General features: G+C 45.7%; 1 protein-coding gene across 3 annotated transcripts in view; it reads left to right on the top strand.

Annotated features, from left to right (window-relative positions):
• Positions 1 to 14485, top strand: part of WDR86 (WD repeat domain 86) — a 41519-nt gene extending 27034 nt beyond the window's left edge. For 2 of the 3 annotated variants that reach the window (XM_050941551.1, XM_050941550.1), the window contains exons 5-7: positions 2843 to 2978; positions 13008 to 13111; positions 13374 to 14485. In XM_050941551.1, the coding sequence (XP_050797508.1) occupies positions 2843 to 2978; positions 13008 to 13111; positions 13374 to 13592 (459 nt within the window). In that variant the 3' untranslated portion in view covers positions 13593 to 14485. The remainder of the gene's footprint in view (positions 1 to 2842; positions 2979 to 13007; positions 13112 to 13373) is intronic. The other variant, XM_050941552.1, reaches the window with a different exon arrangement.
• The last annotated feature ends 5756 nt before the right edge of the window (positions 14486 to 20241 follow it).

Below are 20241 nucleotides of genomic sequence, written 5' to 3'. Positions count from 1 at the left end.
CAGTTTGCTGGAAAGTCTATAAATGTGGAAGGGAGGAGTCCACCTCCATTGGCCAAACATTCTCCATTGTCTCAGTGCTCCCTGGGGGAGGCTTCCTTATCATAGGGTCGGAAGGGACCTCAGGAGATCCTCTAGTCCAAACCCCTGCTCAAAGCAGGACCAATCTCCAGATAGATTTTTTGCCCCAGTTCCCCAAATGGTCTCCTCAAGGATTGAACTCACAACCCTGGGTTTGAGCAGGCTAATGCTCAAACCATTGAGCTATCCCTCCCCCCTTATGCAGAGCTCCTGTGTCAGTGGGTTCTTCCCTTGATGGATGTCTGGCTACTCCATTGTTGTACCTGAAAGGCTGGTTTGGGGTGCTTCACATCATACTTTAGTAACTCACACATAGCAAGATTTCATAACTTTACATACAATGATAGCACATACAATCCGACAAGATGTTAATGTTTAGCTTTCGCAGATCAAGACTTTTAGAATGATACCTCACAAGGAATACTTTGTACAAAACATCTTGTTATTACATCACCATGGTAAATATGAGGTGCTTCGGGGTGCAGAGTGCCATATAGGTTACAGCTTCAAATCCAGTGGGAGTTTGTGAAAGCTGTCACCAACTGATGGCTGACAGGTGCCCTAGGTGCAATGAGATGGTGGCTTCAGTTCAGTTCCTATTGCAAAAACAGCAGTAAAAGGAGTGGAAGGATTATGTTATGGTTAAGGACTGGGACTTGAGAGATTTGTTCCTGATTCGGCTACAGACTTCCTGAGTGACCCTTGGCAAATATTTAACATGTTGATACTTCAGTTTCCCAGTCTGTAAAATGAGGCTGGTAATACTTTTCTATATCATATGGGTATTGCGGGTCTCTAGCATCATTAGATTGGTGTGATGCCCAGTCAGCCTCTATGCAGGACTCCCCTTGACATCAGAGAGCATTTGATCAAGCAAGGGGTTATCTCCTGGACAGGGCTTATATTCACAGAGTATTTCCCAGAGCCCCCACCCCCATTCCTCATGGGAGGTGCCTGGGGGCTTGGGGGCTCCCTGAAACCAGCTCGCAGCCCCCCCAGAGGGCCCTGGACCCCTAGTTGGGAACTGTAACACCATCAGACAGGAGTCAAGTTTTTAAAATATTTACTGGTGCTCTGCTCCAGTCAGCTCCAGCTGAATTTAAGCCCTGCTTCTGGATGTGGCCTTTAACCTGTGTGCTCATAGGGGAAAATAAGCCATTATTCCTTGTGCAAGTTCTCTTCCGATTGCCACCTGTTTCTCCCTCTTCTTTACGTGTTTAAATCAGTCCCAAGGGGGTTCCTACCAGCCCTTAAAAACCTGATATGTAAAACTGTGATTACCCTGGCACCTGAATTGGAACTTTTGGTATGTGAAATTTCTTTTTTTTGTTAATGTAGCACCAGCTGCATGCTAGACGCTTTACAGACAAGCGCCCAACCAGAGTCCTTGCTCTGAAGAGGTTACAATCTTAGTATTTTAATGATGCCTGTTTTGTCTTGGTTTATTTTCCTTATCGATGTGTTTGAAGAACTCAGTGAGATCTTTCCCATATTAGGGAAGGCTGATGAGAGGAAGGATGGCCTTGTGGCTAAGGCACTGGACTATGACTCAGGAAGACTGGGTTTAATTCACAGCTGTGCCACAGACTTGCTACAACATGATCTTGCACAAGCCACTTAATCTCCCTTTGCTTCTGTTTCCCATCTGTCTGGTGGAGGTAATCCTGCCCTTCCTGTCTTGTCGGTTTAGACTGTAAGGGATTGTCTCCTACTATGCCCACGTCCAGACTAACCCGCGGCATCGGCGGGTTAAAATCGATTGCTCGGGGATCGATATATCGCGTCTAGTCTGGACGCGATGTATCGATCCCCGAGCGCGCTTACATCGATTCCGGAACTCCATCAACCCGAACGGAGTTCCGGAATCGACACGGAGAGCCGCGGACATCGATGCCGCGCCGTCCAGACGGGTGAGTACCTCGATTTTAGAAAATCGACTTCAGCTACGTTATTCACGTAGCTGAAGTTGCGTATCTAAAATCGATTTTAATACCCTAGTCTGGACGTGGCCTATGTGTATTTACAGTGACTAGCACAATGAAGTCCTGATCTCAGCTGAAGCCTCTAGTCTAGGAAGTTTTGCTGTAATACAAATAATATTGGAAACCATTTTAATTGCTACATTGCTAAGATCATTTATGAAACACTTCTAGGATCCTGTCTGAAAACAGCATTTTAAAAAATGTTATTGCATCATTGAACAATACTGGAAACGCACATCCAAAACAGTTACAAAGAAAACACAGTATTTCAAAACACTGACCTTGTCTGTTGTTATCCCATTAGCCTCTGACTTGGTTTATTTATTTTGCCTTTTTGTCACTTAGGATTTGTTCTTTGAGGGTTTATTTTTATTTGAAATTTGTGATCTCACAACGTATTTACCAATTGTTGTTAGTCTAATACTTTTATAAACTGACAAACTAGTCCAAACTCTCTACTAGTGCAGCTCCATAAACTTCAAGAGAGATGTGTCCACTTTCACCAAAAGAGAATCTGGCTCTTAATCTCTCCCTTGTTTGAAATTTGGAAACCATTTTTAGGGCCCAGAAGTCCCATGAGGGACGTGGTTGTGCAAAGAATACAGGATCAGGCAATTATGTTTCAGCTCAGAGAGAACTGTTTAGCTGAAACCCCCCTCTAAAAGCTAATTGCTTTTTTTTTTTTCAGTTGGAAGATGTGACTGAGGATGAATCACTTGAGTGCAATTCCCTGAATTTTCCCTGGAGGCTATTGCCAATGTTCTTTTCTCTTTCCCCCTCAGCTGGTGAATCGATACTTGTATTCAGGAAGTGCAGACAAGACGGTGAAGTGCTGGTTAGCAGACACTGGGGAGCAAGTCCAAACATACAAGACTCACAAACACAGCGTTAGCACTTTGAAATACCATGCAGGAATCTGTAAGTTGCCTTTCCACAAATGTTGTCTCATTTTCCCTGCTATTTATGGATGTTTTTCCTTTGATTAAAAGTGAATAATAATAGTAACATTATAGTTGTGAGGAGTGAGATCTTGTGAAATCTTCACTGACTCTTCCTCCTGCCCTAGTGCTACTAGATTGAGCACCAAAGTATGCCTTCACTTGTCCCAAGCAGAACATTAGTGCAGGTACATGCAGCTGCTTCTACTCCCTAGCTGCAGTGGGATCCTTCTATTTCTGCACATCTCAAAGTATCTCTGGATGGGTTGAAGATGTGGCTAGGCTCTATCCTCATGTTCACCAGCTAGCACTAGAGCATGCAGGTATAGCAAGGTATTGGGTTTGTGAAATGCACAATTTATTGTTCTCAAACTAAAATACATATCTGTGAAACTTGGCTCCTTCTCCTTCCAAAACATTCTGTCTACTTTGTCCTGAAAGCTGAAACTCCTCTTCAGACCCCCATAATCTCCCACCCTGATTCCTGCAAATAACTAACGTCTTTTGCCTACAAACCCCATCAAGGCCTCATTGTACTAGGCACTACTAACAATGAAGATAGTTCCTGCCTCAGAGAGTTTACAGTTTAGACTTCTGGCCATATCCTCTCCCCTCTCCGAATTCCTTTGTTGGCTCCCTCTTCTAGCATGTCTCATTTATGCTTCTTGTTCTTGGCTTCAGGATCATGTATAATGCTGATCCTAGATAGTCATCATCCTGAGCCTTTTTATGTATCATCTTCTGGCCTGATCTGCGAATGATATAGCCGTGGTGTGCTATTTTCCCAATAAATGTCTCCATGCCTTCTTGCATACAGGCAACATGGAAGAAATGCCCTTCCTCAGCCAATCCACAAGACCACTGCTCTCTCCTCTTCAGCTCCCTCTTCCACATCTGCCTCAACTAGGGCACCTGCAAATAACTCTAACTGCATTGTTGTAGGGTAATTTGGAAGTAACTGTCCATCCCTATAGGTGAAAGGGCAGTACAATGGTAGGTGAAATTCACTGTTGACAAATACAAAGTAATGCACATTGGAAAGAATAATATGAACTACTCAGACATACAGATCATGGGTAAAAAATGATTAGCTGACATGATACTGAATATGGTTTTCCTTGGTCCACACTGACTGCTTGGTCATGATCAGGATCAAGTAAGTTAACTTGATTTCATTGTTGTACTTGGGCATTTAAGAAGTGTTCATGTAGACAAGCCCAGAGGCATGATACTGAACTATATACACTGCTGGTCTGATCCACTGCTGTAACTCCTACTTCCTATTAGGGAGGAGGACAGGAGAGGTGAAGGGGTAGGAGGTCTTTCTTTGTTTAATGAGAGTATGAGAAAGACAAAAGTCTCAAAACAATTCTCGCTCTGTAGCTAAGCTGGGAAATCGATGGACATTGGCTCACTTGAAAGATTACACACTAAGTTCAAATCAAACTTTCCAAGCTGCTACTCCAGTATTGCCAGATTTTGCACCCTCTGCCATCTTTCCTTTCATCCCCTTCTCTTTCCGTAGCACTCCATGCTGTGGGACTGAGCAGTCAGCATTGATATATTTAGCCAGACCTGGGAAAAACATGGTGTTAGTGCGACAGAGGTGTTCACAAGGGTATTAGCCTTTAATATAACGATAAAAGCTAAAAGGTGTTGGAGAGAGACAGCTGACTTGTCCCATTTGGGAAATAGAACATCAAGTGGGCAATGAAGAACATTAGGGACCTGTTTGGGAAGAATAAACACACCAGTTTAACCTCGTAAAAGAGAAACTTCCCCCTTACAACCAGTCATTTGTTTACAATATGATTTTATTACAATAGCACCTAGAGGCCCCAGTGGAGATAAGAGCCTCACTGCGCTCAGCACTGTACACATACTTAGTCAGAATTAGCCCAAGGTCACACAGGAAGTCCACAGCAGAACTGAGAATTAAACCCACGTCTCCTGAAGGCCAGACTAGCATCCTAACCACACAACCAGGCATCTTCTCTTTGCTCTGTAACTAATAATACCACAGATTTATTAAAATGAGATTCTTTTCAGTGCAACTTACCTTTCACTGATTGTGCTTGTTTCTCTCTTACATTTCTGGACTTGGACAATGAAAGTGAATTTAGTCAATTCAGATGTCTGTGCTGCAGTTTTTGTGTTGCAAAGAGTGCCAGGGAATCTTGTTTAAGAACTGCTCCTTCCATTGAATTTTAACCCCTTCTTCTCCACCCCTCCAAAAAAAGGGTTTTCTATTGGGTTTGCAGGTAGGTTTGGATACAAATTTATTTATATACAGTCTAAATGTTGGCCTGAACTTGATTTGACATTGCCCCTTTGAAGCTCTGATGTACAAGTAACTTCTTTAAATGCAAATGGACAGTTCACAGGGAAATAAAGGATATCTGTCAAAAAGCAAATCCTGAAAGAAAGGGAGAACTAAAATGTACACTAAGAGCAATCCAGTTGCTGATCCAGCCTTCCCTTGCTTAATTTGAGATCTGCAAAGCTTGTGCCACTAGATGTATAGTGACAGGTTGCTTGGTATCCCAGTAAATAATACTGAACTACCACGTTTGTCATTTCCTCTCTTTCAGTAGTGAATCAATGCCTTGTCATCTGTTTTGAGGGGTGAGGCGCTGGAGACAATGTGAATCCTTGGATGCCCTTCTGTTTCACACAACTTTACACACTGGCAGTTTATGATGAGGCATGAAATACGAGGATCATTGATTTCACCTATTTTTTATCTTAGTTCTGAAATACTAGCAGTCCAGCAGCACAGGAGCCAGGAGCACAGGAGCCAGCAAACAGAGCTGTAAACAGGAGAGTTTCAGTGGGAGTTCTGTTGGAGGAGCAGGTTTTTGTAGTTTGTAGTTTGTGGATTGTAGTGTGTGTGTGTGTGTGTGTGTGTGTGTGTGGAGGCTGCTAGGGACAGTGTGCTGGGAGAGCAGCGGAGCCCTGATTAGGGGGCGGGGCTTACCTGATTAGGGGTCCTATATAAGTAGCCAGCCAGTCAGGCAGTAGCACAGACAGCTGCAGCAGCACAGGAGCCAGCAAACAGAGCTGTAAACAGGGGAGTTTCAGTGGGAGTTCTGTTGGAGTAGGTTGCAGGGGAGACTAAGACAGAGGAACCGACAAGCAAGTCAAGGGATAGGGTGGTGGTCTGGTGCCTGCTGGGGGCTTGTGTTGTGTTGACTACTGGTGTCAGGTGGGAAGGCCATGACTGATACAGAGGCAGCAGTGAAAGACACAATGAGGATGACCGAATGTGGAAACTGCGGCATGTACATGATCCTGGAGAGGGCGCCTGAAAAGAGCTTTGTCTGCATGAAGTGCCGCCTGATAGAGCTGATGGAAGAGAAGATCCGAGGACTGGAGATGCAGGTGCAAACTCTGATTGAGTTCAGAAGGGGGTTTGAGCAGACGATGGAGCACAGACACGAGGGGGCTGAAGGGATAAGCTCAGATGTGCAGATGGAAGCAGGACCAAAGAATTCAGAGGAGAGACTGCTGGGTGAGGAAAGTGGACGGTGGAAGCATGTGACTAAGAGAGCCAGGCAGAGGAAAAGACGGGCCAGTGAAGGAGAAATAGAACTCAGGAACAGGTTTGCAGAGTTGGAAAATGAAGAAAGGGCACAGCAGGTGGTCGCTGAAGGAGAGAGGGCAAGCAAAAAGAGAAGAGCTGATAGTTCTGCAAGAGGAGGGGAGGAGTCAATGGAGGGAACACCAAATATAAGCCCCAGGAGGATTGCAAGGGGGAATAGGAATCGAGAGGACTTGCAGCCGGTGGGTGCAGGAGATAGACCGGAGAAGCGCACTGTCACCAGGAAAAGGCAGGTCTACGTGACTGGAGACTCCTTACTGAGAAGAATAGACAGGCCTGTGACTAGAGCTGATTGGGAGAACAGAAGGGTGTGCTGTATGCCAGGTGCTAAGATACAGGATGTGGACCTGCGGCTGAAAAGGATACTAGCGGGAGCAGGGAAGAATCCGTTGATTGTCCTTCATGTGGGAACGAATGATACGGCTAGATACTCTCTGGAATGTATCAAGGGAGACTATGCCAGACTGGGGAAGACGCTTAAGGAAATCGAGGCTCAGGTGATCTTCAGTGGGATTCTGCCAGTTCCTAGAGAAGAGGACAAAGGTGTGACAAGATTATGGCGATCAACAGATGGCTCAGGCAGTGGTGCTATAAGGAGGGCTTTGGGATGTACGGCCACTGGGAAGCATTTACGGACAGAAGACTGTTCTCTCGAGATGGACTTCACCTGAGCAAGGAGGGAAATAGACTTCTAGGATGGAGGCTCGCCGACCTGATTAAGAGAGCTTTAAACTAGAAATTTGGGGGAGATGGTTGGGAGATGTTCGGGAGATCTCCACACCGGAATTTAACCTTGAGAGGGAAGTAAACAAAGTAGGAGGGGATACAGCCATGGACAGAAGAATTGGCATAAGGAGGAAGGGTAGTGTAGATAACAGACTAACAGATGATGTTGGTGGTAGAATGTCCGTGCCTAACACGGTACAGAATGTGAGTGAAGCCAAACTGCAAAAATTAAGATGTCTGTACACTAATACGAGGAGCCTAGGTAACAAAATGGAGGAACTAGAGCTACTGGTGCAGGAAGTGAAACCAGATATTATAGGGATAACAGAAACGTGGTGGAATAGTAGTCATGACTGGAGTACAGGTATTGAAGGCTATGTGCTGTTTAGGAAAGATAGAAATAAAGGCAAAGGTGGTGGAGTAGCATTGTACGTCAATGAGGAGGTTAACTGTAAAGAAATAAGAAGTGATGGAATGGACAAGACAGAGTCTGTCTGGGCAAAAATCACACTGGGAAAGAAAGCTACTAGAGCCTCCCCTGAGATAGTGCTTGGGGTGTGCTGCAGACCACCGGGATCTGATTTGGATATGGATAGAGACCTCTTTAATGTTTTTAAGGAAGTAAACACTAATGGGAAATGTGTGATCATGGGAGACTTTAACTTCGCAGATATAGACTGGAGTACAAGTGCTGGCAAGAATAGTAGGGATCAGATTTTTCTGGATGTGATAGCTGATGGATTCCTTCACCAAGTAGTTGAAGAACCGACAAGAGGGGATGCCATTTTAGATTTGGCTTTGGTGAGCAGTGAGGACCTCATAGAAGAAATGGTTGTAGGGGACAACCTTGGTTCGAGTGATCATGAGCTAATTCAGTTCAAACTAGATGGAAGGATAAAGAAAAATAGATCTGGGACTAGGGTTTTTTATTTCAAAAGGGCTAACTTTAAAGAATTAAGGAAATTAGTTAGGGAAGTGGATTGGACTGAAGAACTTGTGGATCTAAATGCGGAAGAGGCCTGGAATTACTTTAAGTGGCAGCTGCAGAAACTATCGGAAGCCTGCATCCCAAGAAAGGGGAAAAAAACCATAGGCACGAGTTGTAGACCAAGCTGGATGAGCAAGCATCTCAGAGAGGTGATTAAGAAAAAGCAGAAAGCCTACAAGGAGTGGAAGAAGGGTGGGATTAGCAAGGAAAGCTATCTTAGTGAGGTCAGAACATGTAGGGATAAAGTGAGAGAGGCTAAAAGCCAAGTAGAGTTGAACCTTGCAAAGGGAATTATAACCAATAGTAAAAGGTTCTATAGCCATATAAATAAGAAGAAAACAAAGAAAGAAGAAGTGGGACCGCTACACACTGAGGATGGAAAGGAGGTTAAGGATAACCTAGGCATGGCCCAATATCTAAATAAGTACTTTGCCTCAGTCTTTAATAAGGCTAATGGGGAGCTTAGAGGTAATGGAAGGATGACAAACGGGAATGAGAATATGGAGGTGGATATTACCACATCTGAGGTAGAAGCCAAATTTCAACAGCTTAATGGGACAAAATCGGAGGGCCCGGACAATCTTCATCTGAGAATATTAAAGGAACTGGAGCATGAAATTGCAAGCCCGTTAGCAAGAATTTTTAATGAATCAGTAAACTCAGGGGTTGTACCGTACGACTGGAGAATTGCTAAGTAGTTCCTATCTTTAAGAAAGGGAGAAAGAGTGATCCGAGTAACTATAGGCCTGTTAGTTTGACATCTGTAGTATGTAAGGTCTTGGAAAAAATTTTGAAGGAGAAAGTAGTTAAGGACATTGAGGTCAGTGGTAATTGGGACAAAGTACAACATGGTTTTACTAAAGGTAGATCGTGCCAAACCAACCTGATCTCCTTCTTTGAGAAGGTGACAGACTATTTAGACAAAGGAAATGCGGTTGACCTAATTTACCTCGATTTCAGTAAGGCATTTGACATGGTTCCACATGCGGAATTATTAGTCAAATTGGAAAAGATGGGGATCAATATGAGAATTGAAAGGTGGATAAGGAACTGGTTAAAGGGGAGACTACAACAGGTCGTACTGAAGGGTGAACTGTCAGGCTGGAAGGAGGTTACTAGTGGAGTTCCTCAAGGATCGGTTCTGGGACCAATCTTATTTAACCTTTTTATTACCGGCCTTGGCACAAAAAGCGGGAATGTGCTAATAAAGTTCACGGATGACACAAAGCTGGGGGGTATTGCTAACACGGAGAAGGACCGGGATATCATACAGGAAGATCTGGACGACCTTGTAAACTGGAGTAATAGTAATAGGATGAAATTTAATAATGAAAAGTGCAAGGTCATGCACTTAGGGATTAATAATAAGAACTTTAGGTATAGATTGGGGATGCATCAGTTGGAAGCAACAGAGGAGGAGAAGGACCTTGGGGTATTTATTGGTAGATCACAGGATGACTATGAGCCGCCAATGTGATATGGCCGTGAAAAAAGCTAATGCGGTTTTAGGATGCATCAGGCGAGGTATTTCCAGCAAAGATAAGGAGGTGTTTGTACCGTTATATAAGGCGCTGGTGAGACCCCACCTGGAATACTGTGTGCAGTTCTGGTCTCCCATGTTTAAGAAGGATGAATTCAAACTGGAACAGGTTCAGAGACAGACTACTAGGATGATCCGAGGAATGGAAAACCTGTCATATGAAAGGAGACTCAAAGAGCTTGGCTTGTTTAGTCTAGCCAAAAGAAGGTTGAGGGGGGATATGCTTGCTCTTTATAAATATATCAGAGGGATTAATATTAGGGAGGGAGAGGAATTATTTAAGCTTAGTACCAATGTAGATACAAGAACGAATGGGTATAAACTGGACACTAGGAAGCTTAGACTTGAAATTAGATGAAGGTTTCTAACCATTAGAGGAGTGAAGTTCTGGAACAGCCTTCCAAGGGGAGTAGTGGGGGCAAAAGACATATCTGGCTTTAAGATTAAGCTTGATAAGTTTATGGAAGGGATGGTATGATGGGAGAGCCTAATTTTGGCAATTGATCTTTGATTATCGCCAGATAAGTATGCCCAGTGGTTGGTGATGGGATGTTGGATGGGATGGGATCTGAGTTACTGCAGAGAATTCTTTTCTGAGTGCTGGCTGGTGAGTCTTGCCCACATGCTCAGGGTTTAGCTGATCGCCATATTTGGGGTCGGGAGGGAATTTTCCTCCAGGGCAGATTGGCAGAGGCCCTGGAGGTTTTTTCGCCTTCCCCTGCAGCGTGGGGCATGGGTCACTTGCTGGTGGATTCTCTGCAGCTTGAGGTCTTCAAACCACAATTTGAAGACTTCAATAACTCAGGCATAGGTTAGGGGTTTGTTATAGAAGTGGATGGGTAGGGTTCTGTGGCCTGCTTTGTGCATGGGGTTGGACTAGTGGATCACATTGGTCCCTTCTGACCCTAGAATCTATGAATCTATAGGAAAAGTCAATGAGCTGGGAATAGTTAAGAAAAGTGCCATTAGAAGAGAATGTTCTCCAACCATTAAAGCCGGTTGGTATGGTCCTTACTCTGTGTATTAATAGCTAGTCATTCATAGTCTGAAATGTTCAAAAATGTCTTGTGATTTTTGTGTGCCCAACCTGAAACTCCTTAAAGGTGCTGAGCATATACCCTCTGAAAATCAGGCCCCTGTAAAGTATCTCAAGTTGGGCACCCAAAATCACTAGTCATGCTTGAATTTAAAATAACCTCCCATAGTTCATATAGTATGTGGTATACAATATAGACATGACAGGACATGTTCAATCATTATAAACTCCTATACTGTAATGGAATTCCAACTCTAACCTGTGCCTTAAATCACTCAAAGGATTTATTGCTTGCAAGGATCCTAAGCTACAGGTGTTAATTGAAAAAATCTGCTCTTATGAAAGGAAATTTGTAGAGTTGCTTGAAGATGCATTTTCACTGCTGAAGAAAAAGGATTGTGTGATATCTCTGCACAGAGAAATCCTACCTGCTAATAGTAAGCTTTTTTGGTTGAAAAGCCCAGGCTTTATTCTAACAGTGGTAAAGCCGTGTTTCATATATTACGAGAGAAAGTGTTAGACTCGTACTTAATTACTGGGGTTTGCGGTTTATCTTTCAAAATCGGAAGGGTACTTACCTTCGCTGCTTGATGCAACAGAAGAAACTAGGGACGATACTACAGCAATGAATGGGCCCCTGGGACTATATGGTGTTCAAAGATATTGAAAGCTTCGGGAAAATCTTTGAAACCAAGGATATCTTGTCTGCTCTAGAGACTGTCAAAGCATATGTATAGACAGGGAAACCTACAGAGAGGAGGAAGGGAAACCTAAATGTGTGCAATGAATGTGGTCAGGAAGACTTAACATGAGAAGGAACCGTAGACGTGAGGAGGAGTTCAGTACTTTGAAAAATGAGTGTTGTGGTGAGGGGAAACAAAGTCTAGAAGGAATTTAGGCTGAGTGTAAGGAGTGTGTAGCATGGAACAGCAAATATAGCCACAGAAGCAGCAACTGATTGCTTTACAAATAGAACAAATGTTTTTGAGTGGGGTATGTATGTTTCAGGGGTAAAGCCAGTAGCTGGTTGGATGAACCTGAGTGGGCTGCCTGGCAGCCTCTCTTGGAGGAAGATACTCATGTTAATAAAACAGGATCCTTTGTTTCATGTTGTGTACAGTAACTTCTTCCTCCCAGTGGATTATGTACATTGGAATTCTGGACCAGATCCTCAGCTACAGTGAATCAAGGTAGCACCATTGAAGTCCAATGGAGCTCTGCTGACTCTCATCAGCTGAGAGTCTGGCCCCACATCATCTAACCCTGCTCAGAGCAAGCCTATATTTCATGGCGATTAAAACATCAGTGGCTACTGCTGCATTGTCTACACTACTCTGCTTTTGGAGCTCCGGAGTTCTTAGCAATGGTGGGAAAGACCACAGAATCATAGAAATGTAGGACTGGAAGGGACCATGCATAGAAGCTGGACAAGGTATTATCTAAGCCATCCCTGACAAGTGTTTATCTAAACTGTTCTTAAAAACCGCCAGTAATGGAGATTCTAGGTAATTTGTTCCAGTGCTTAACTACCCTTAAAGTTAGGAAGCTTTTCCTAATTTCTGACCTAAATCTCTCTTGTTGCAATTTAAACCCATGACTTCTTGTCCTGTCCTCAATGGTTAAGGAGCACAATTTACCATCCTTCTCTTTATAACAATCTTTTACATACTTGAAGACTGTTATGTCCCCCCTCAGTCTTCTGTGCTCCAGACTAGAAAAAAATGGGTTTGTTTAATCTTTCCTCACAGGTCATGTTTTCTAGCCCTTTAATAATTTTTGTTGCTCTTCTCTGAACTTTCTCCAATTTGGCCACATCTTTCATGAAGAGTGGTGCCCAGAACTGGAAACAATACTCCAGTTGAGGCCTTATCAGCACTGAGTAGAGTGGAAGAATTACTTCTTGTGTCTTGCTTATAACCCTCCTGCTAATACATCCTAGAATGACCGTTCTCTCATTTACACAGGACTAAATTGGGAGCAATCTTACTGGTGTCTATGAAGCTAAACTGGTATGAGCAAGTGGAGAATCAGGCCCAGAAAGTGTTTTCCTTGAATAACTGATTCTTTATGATTGGTCACAGGGCTATCCTCAAAAGGCCTCATTGCTCTTTGTGTTAGTGTTTACAGGAAGTGGTGATGCCTGCGCTCGAGCTTTCAATTCAAAGACAGGCGTCCTGCAGAGGATCTTCCGAGGACACAAGTTCATCATCAACTGCATTCAGGTGAGGAGGGGATTTAACTTTGAAAAACTCAACATCCAGCTGAGCACATTTTAGTATAGATTTCTCCATATGTTCGGTAGAAACTGACATGGCCAGTTACCTGGGCATTAGAACACTTGGATTGCCAGGTGCTCTGACATGCAATGGGGAATTGGGCCTTAAATGTATAGGACTAAGCCTCCTGTTTACTTCTGAGCTGCATTTTGATTGTGGTGACTCTGAAATGTGCAGTATGGGATTAAGTCTAACCCTATTGTTCCAGATTCACAATGAATTATTGTACACAGCTTCCCACGATGGCACACTAAGGATCTGGGACGTACAAGGAATCTGCAAGCGAAACAAGCATCGCCTGAAGAAGGAGCGATCTGTCCCGGGCAAGAGCTCTCAGAAGGGAAGTCTGTCTCGTCTTTTCAATAACAGAGTTGGCTGCACAGTGCAAGAGGAGAATGGGGAACTTGAGGCTGTTGAACTAATGTGATTGCCTGGGACAAACTGTCTGTCAAAGAGGAAAAACTGAGCCATCTTCTGTGCCCTTGGGTGCAGATAAGCCAAACCTTGGGAAGAGGTGGGAAATTACATTGCTCAAAATTCCCAGTCATGTGACTCATGAAACTGCCTCTCTTCAGAATATTACTGATGTCTCACAGCATCTCATAGTACATTGTAATGCAAAGGAAACTTGTGTGGATGACTTACAGACCAGGGCAATATGGGGTCAGGCGCCATTGTGGAGAGCAGTCCATGAAATATGCCTTCCCCTATATTTTTGTTTGTAATTGTCATTTGTATTTAAGATTCCTCTTCCTAGTTCCTTCCTGTACAGTGGTATTTGACCCCACTGCTGCCTCACGCCGGTCCCTGACAGGAGGAGAGGCAGGAATAAGTAATGAACCAATAGGCTCCCTCCCCTTCTTATTGCCTCTTACAACACACTGCGATGGAGCAGAATGTGCAAGCGAAAGCTGCCTTGCAGGATGACTCTGAATTGAATTTTCTCAGCTCCCTTTGGGGTTGTAATGTCCTTGCCTCTCACTGATCTGAATGACTTTAATGTAGGAGAGTTTGGCTGAGGCACACAGATGCCTGAAGACTCTCTGGTGCTTGAGCTTAGAGCACCAGAACAGAGATTTAAATGGGCTTTGAAAAAACCCCAACAAATGACCAACCTGAACTTCAGGCCTGTTCCTCCCCATACAGCGTGAGTGGGAGAGCAGGATGGCAGAGAGTTCCCCTGGGGAGGTCGGGAGGTGGGGGCGGGGGCTTTGTTTCTTTGTTGTGGGACAACAGGCTTCATGTAAGGATGCTGGTTCTGAAGGATGTGATCGAGGGGAGTTGAGTGAATGCAGCCACCCAATATCTCTCTGGCTTCACTGCCAAGGCTGCCCTGAGGATTCAGGGGTCCTGGGGCAAAGTGGGGGAGCTGCAGCGCTTGTACTCACCTGGCGGTAGTCTGGGTCTTTGGTGGCAGGGGGCCTTTCAGTCGCTCTGCATCTTCGTAAGCACTAAAGGGCCCCCCACCGCCGAAATGCTGCCAAAGACCCGGACCGCTGCTGGGCCAGGACTCACTGGGCCCCTGCTGGGCCTGGGGCAAATTGTCCCACTTGCCCCATCCCCTCCCACCCCCAGAAGCCCTGTTCACTGCTGGGTCTGAGCTCCTTTCACATCTCATGAACCTGTCAGCGGAGCTGCAAATTCCATGACAGGTGACATAGGAGCCAGACAAATCTAGAGAGTGCCTGGAGACCATATGGGCTTTGAAATGAAGAGCATGTTACCATGGAAGAAGTTGGAGACCTGTTGGAAGGAAGGTGGTGGTGTGTAAAGATCTAGAGTGAAATTGTTAAAGATCACCTAGATGTGCCTGAAGGAAAGGGATGCAGTAGGTTTGGATAAGCATCTGAATCAATAGTTCTCAATCTGTTTCTGTGGCCCACAGTGTGTTACATGGGCTGCAAGTTGAGAACCACAGTGCACCCGCCAACCGCCCACAGTCCCCTATGCCAGGGAGGGGCCAGGAGCCGATCACTGGGTGTGTGCTGGTCAGCAGCTGGACCTAGACCCCGCCATGTGGGGCTGGATAGCAGCTGGGACCCGAGCGCTGCTGCATGGGGCCAGGCAGCTGGGAGCCCTGCCTCTGGGCCAGGAGCTGAGCGCCTGGTGCAGGCTGGCAGCCAGGACCCAAGAAGGGGAACCAAGAGTGGAGGCCCCCCCCTCCCCGACACCTGGAGGTGCTGCAGCACTCTGGCAAATCCCTAGTTCCCTTGCCCCCCCATCCCCTCACTGCCCAGAGCCCGCTCCAGAAACCTACTCACAGACCCACTCTTCCACCCCTTGTCTCCCTGAGGCACTCACCTGCCCCCTGCTGGCAGGAGCGCTCCAGCAGTCTGCATGATGCAGTCTGCCTCTCAGTCAGCCCTGCCCCTGCCAGACCAGAATGACAAAGTTTGAATTTTTTTTAGCACGTAGTTGGGCTGCAGCTGTGTGCTAATTGGGCCGCAGGTTGAGAACTGCTGATCTAAATTTGGGAGTGTCGCACTCATCTCTACCAGGTTCACTGTGCCTTGATAATCACTGAGCCATAAATATTCAAGTGTCCTTATTTTTTTTGTAGATAGAGCACACTTTGTAGAATCAATGAAACAGATACTTAACCATGTGTTTTTATTTTTGTGGCTTTATTTATTCTGTATTGTGGCAGATAAATGCTGTAATACTCTTTGTGAATGGGCAATAAACACATGGCATCTATAGATGAAACTGAATCCTTTATTTGTAATTGCTTGCTGCATACATAGGATTGGCTGCAGACAAATGGCAGTCAGAAAGGGAGGGGAAGGGGAAAAGCAGAGGGAAAAAAATCATGTGAACTTTACAAACATGCCCTCACTTTCCCCTCTTAGATGGGCTGGAGTCAAGTCTGTTATTGGTGAAGCAGGACAGTCCCTAAATTTTTATGTCCTGCCTGCTGCAGTTGTATGACTGCCAACATCTCAACTCTTTAAACGGCTGAGTTTGACTGACAAAGCCACAAAATACACTGCAGCCTTGGGACAAGCGTGCTGTGCTGGGAGCCGGGACACCCTGTTTTCACCTCTTGGCTCGCACTAGCTGTTGCTCTTCATGACCCTTATTAGTGAGCGAGGGAATGGTACGTCCTCCATTTTACAAATCAACAGAACCTAGCTCTTTGGTAGCGCAGTACCTGCCACCTCTCAGTCACACTGTCTGTAAGAGCTTGGCTCAGCCTAACAGTTACCACGCTCTCCTCCCAATGCACCGTATGCAACCAAGGCAGCCTGACTCCTACAGTTCTAATCCTTTCTAGCAGCTAGGTGTGTAAACTGGGGCAAAGCCTGTGCCATACTGAACCCCTCACATAGTGCTTAGGCCACAAGGATAACACCCCACATTGCCATCGGTTGTTCCTGTAGTGCAAGCAGTGAGATGGCTACTGGGGATCAGATGGCCTTGGGTCAAAGCCTGCTGCCGCACCCTGTGGTGAAAAGTAGCAGGTGCGCATATGGTAAGGGTTGTCCTAGAAGTGTTTAAACAAGCAGCCACAGGCCTATCTTTTTTTCTCTCTCATAAATGAAGTGGTGAAATTCTATCCTTGCCCAATGACAGGCTCAGCACAGCTATACTCAGATTTCAAGGGACTGCCAGAGCACTTAGTCTGACCCTGTGTATATCACAGGCCCACACCACCATCCAGGACCAGCCCCCTAAACCTAACACCCCACATTAGAGTGAAGTATTACAACCCACAGGAGACTGTTTTGTGCTGCAGGCAGAGAATAGGAGGTACTGAGGTGTACCAGTGCCCGAGGTGCTGCAGTGGCAGAGAAATGATTGAGATAGACCCAGATAATTCTGGGTAGCCACCTACTACAGTGGAAAGCAAACACCCTCACGGTCACTGCCAACCTGACCTGGAGGAAAAGTCCCTTTCCACCACCATATATAGTGATCAGTTAGACCCTGAACAAGAACCAGCCAAGCACCTACTACTTCTGAGGGACTTCTGTGCCAAAAACATTAAACATTCTACACCAAAAAAATAAAAATTCTGTGTGTAACATTTTAAAATGCTGCATATTTTATTTGTCAATAAATAAATGTAGAGGCTGCAGCATGGTGGGGGATGGTGGGGAACAGGGACACAGGGCCCTGGCTGCACAAAGGTAGGAGATCACCCTGTACCCCCTCCAGATTTGGCAGTGGGGCTGCACCTAACCCTCACAAGGGCCATGCCAGCCGTGCACTCCAGGGCCCCTGCCCCTCCATGCAAAGTGCCAAGACAGTAAGTGAGAAGAACAGCGTCTCACTTGCATGCCCAGCCCTGGCCACTGATCCAGGTGTGGGGCAAGTAGCTCTGCCTTGCAGGATCCAAGTGTAGAGGGGCTTAATGTGGGGGATCCAGGTCTGGGGTGAGGGTTCTGTGTGGGGCAAGCTGGAGACAGGCAGTTCAGCAGTGGAAGATCTGGATGCACAGGGGTTTCTTGCGGTGGCAGGGGTTCTGGGTGCAGGGGGGATGGGACTCTGCAGGGGGTGGGGTGTCCAGGTGAAGGTGGTTGGGACTCAGCCAAGGGCAGGGTCTGGAGCTTTGGGGGCTCAATGTGGGTAGGATGGGGGTTCAGCAGGGGGGGGAATCCAGGTGCTGAGGGAGTGAGGCTTAGTGAAGGTGGAGGTCTGGGTGCAGCAAGTTGGGGGCTCAGTGGGGTGGGAGGGTCAGTGCAGGGCGCTTGTTGACATGATCCAGGTGCAGGAGGGGTGGGGGGGTTCAAGTGTGTGTGTGTGTGTGTGGGGGGGGGCACTTGGTGGGAGGAGTGAGGCTCAGCTGGGGTGTATGTCTGGGCATGGGGTGTGAGGGCGCAGTGCCCTGTACAGTGACCCTCCCCCACCTTCCCCAAGGCTGAGGAGCGACAGGTGCAGGAAGTGAGTGGGAGGGAGGGTCATCCCAGATGCATTGGAGGAAGATATAATATAAAAAACAAACAAACAAATAAACAACCCAAAAAACCTCTCCCTGACTACTTTGAGGGTGGGGGAAAAATCCCTTCCTGAGCCCCCTCCAGCTGGCTGGCTGAAACCCTGAAGCATGTGCTTCCATGAGTGTAACATGGACGTGAGCCCTCCCCCATCCCCCATCCCCCATCACAAGTAACCCCTTCATACAATTACACCCATAACTTTGTCCAGCTTGTTCTTGAAATAAACTAAGTTACTAACCGATCCTTCTACTGCTTAGAGACTTTCTAATGGCCAGCCTGAATTTATTCACGGCCAGTTGACCCCCATTTGCCCTTGAACCAACATTGTCTATTAAAGAGGTAGGCAACCTATGGCACAGGTGCCGAAGGCAGCACATGAGCTGATTTTCAGTGGCACTCACGCCGCCTGGGTCCTGGCCACCGGTCCGGGGGGGGCTCTGCATTTTAATTTAATTTTAAATTAAGCTTCTTAAACATTTTAAAAACCTTATTTACTTTACATACAACAGTAGTTTAATTATATATTATAGACTTATAGAGACCATGTAAAAATGTATTACTGGCACGTGAAACTTTAAATTGGAGTGAATAAATGGAGACTCGGCACATCACTTCTGAAAGGTTGCCAACCCCTGGTCTATTAGCTTAACTAGCTTGTAACCTACCGTGCTATTAGCACCACCCAATCCATGTAGTGTATTTATAGAGCACAATCATTGCCCCTCTCCGCCTTCCTTTTGCTTGACTAAACAAGCACCATCCTGCTTTTCTATGCAGATGGTTTTTTTAAACCAGTTGTTGCCTATGTCCAGCAGGTGCCACCACCACTTTGTTAGCTGGGACAGAAGTTTGTGTGTTTAACTCATACTAGGTGTATGTCTGCACTTCAAGCTAGAGGAGTACCTTCTAGCTCCAGGTGAATGACCTGAGGTTGCTTGTCCAGAGCTAGCCTGGGGCTGTCTCCACCAGTTTGAAATTATACTTCCAGCTTAACGTGTGAACACATCTAGAACTGCTGGGTTAGGTACCTACCTGCAAGCAGGACTGACCCTGTATTCTACCACTGTCAGCCACTACTCCATCTTGCTATGCAGCTCTGTACTAATCATTGGTTGCTGAGGGTGGGGGGGGGGCACATTTATAAGATGGGTTTCAGAGTAGCAGCCGTAATAGTCTGTATCTGCAAAAAGGACAGGAGTACTTGTGGCACCTTAGAGACTAACAAATTTATCTGAGCATAAGCTTTCGCGGGCTACAGCCTCACTTCATCGGTTCCCTCCTCAACAGCCAGGAGGCTCACTTTATTCATGGGCTGTCTGTGAGCTCCCCGATGTGTTAGCAGTTCAGATGAATAAATAGGAGTTCTGGCTGGAGGACCGGTAAAGGCTTATTTTTTTCTCTGATGGGTAAAGTGCACCTACACCCTTATAGAAATTTGCAACAAAACAATACTGTACATGTTTATATGAACTTAACAGGCTGCCCCGCAGCAGCACATGGTGCTGGGAAATAACGATAAATGGTGATGATGATGATCCCTTGGATCAGAGTTGGGTGAATGAGTCACTTGAGTTTTTCCTCTTGCTTGTAAGCACATCACAGTATCAAACATATGTTTGAAATTACTTAGAGTTCAACTCATAATTCTTACTCAGCAGGTCACTTGCCAGTGGCAGATAGTTACTATTTGCACATGGGCCATTTGGATTAGTTACATGACTGGTGGAACTGTTTCTGTTGGAATGACCTTACACGTTCAATAGTACATTTTAAATTTCCCTATGGCAAGCATTTCATTGTAAAGTGTACTGTCCTGCGTAAGCAAAGCTTCAATACTTAAGGAAAGCACAAAGCAGGAGACGTGCACAGTTCCATCCAAACTGAATGCACACTCCTGCTATTCACTCTGCACTCTATCAAGCTATAGAGTCCATCTACCCCCACCTACATCATTTGGTGGGAAGCGCTGTCTGGTAACATAGTATCCATTTAATAAGGGCTCAAATCCTGCCAGGCACTGAGCCTCCTCAACTCCCACTGGTTTCAATAAGAGCTGAGGATTCTCAGCCCATCACAGGCTCAAGTCCAAATCCCTCAGGGCTAAACGACTTCCTTATCCTTCCTTTGTACAGCTGT

Source organism: Gopherus flavomarginatus, chromosome 2 (assembly GCF_025201925.1).
Source record: "Gopherus flavomarginatus isolate rGopFla2 chromosome 2, rGopFla2.mat.asm, whole genome shotgun sequence".
Taxonomy (NCBI): Eukaryota; Metazoa; Chordata; order Testudines; family Testudinidae; genus Gopherus; species Gopherus flavomarginatus.
The sequence above is the reverse complement of the archived record's forward strand: the minus strand, read 5'-3'. Positions and strand labels throughout refer to the sequence as shown.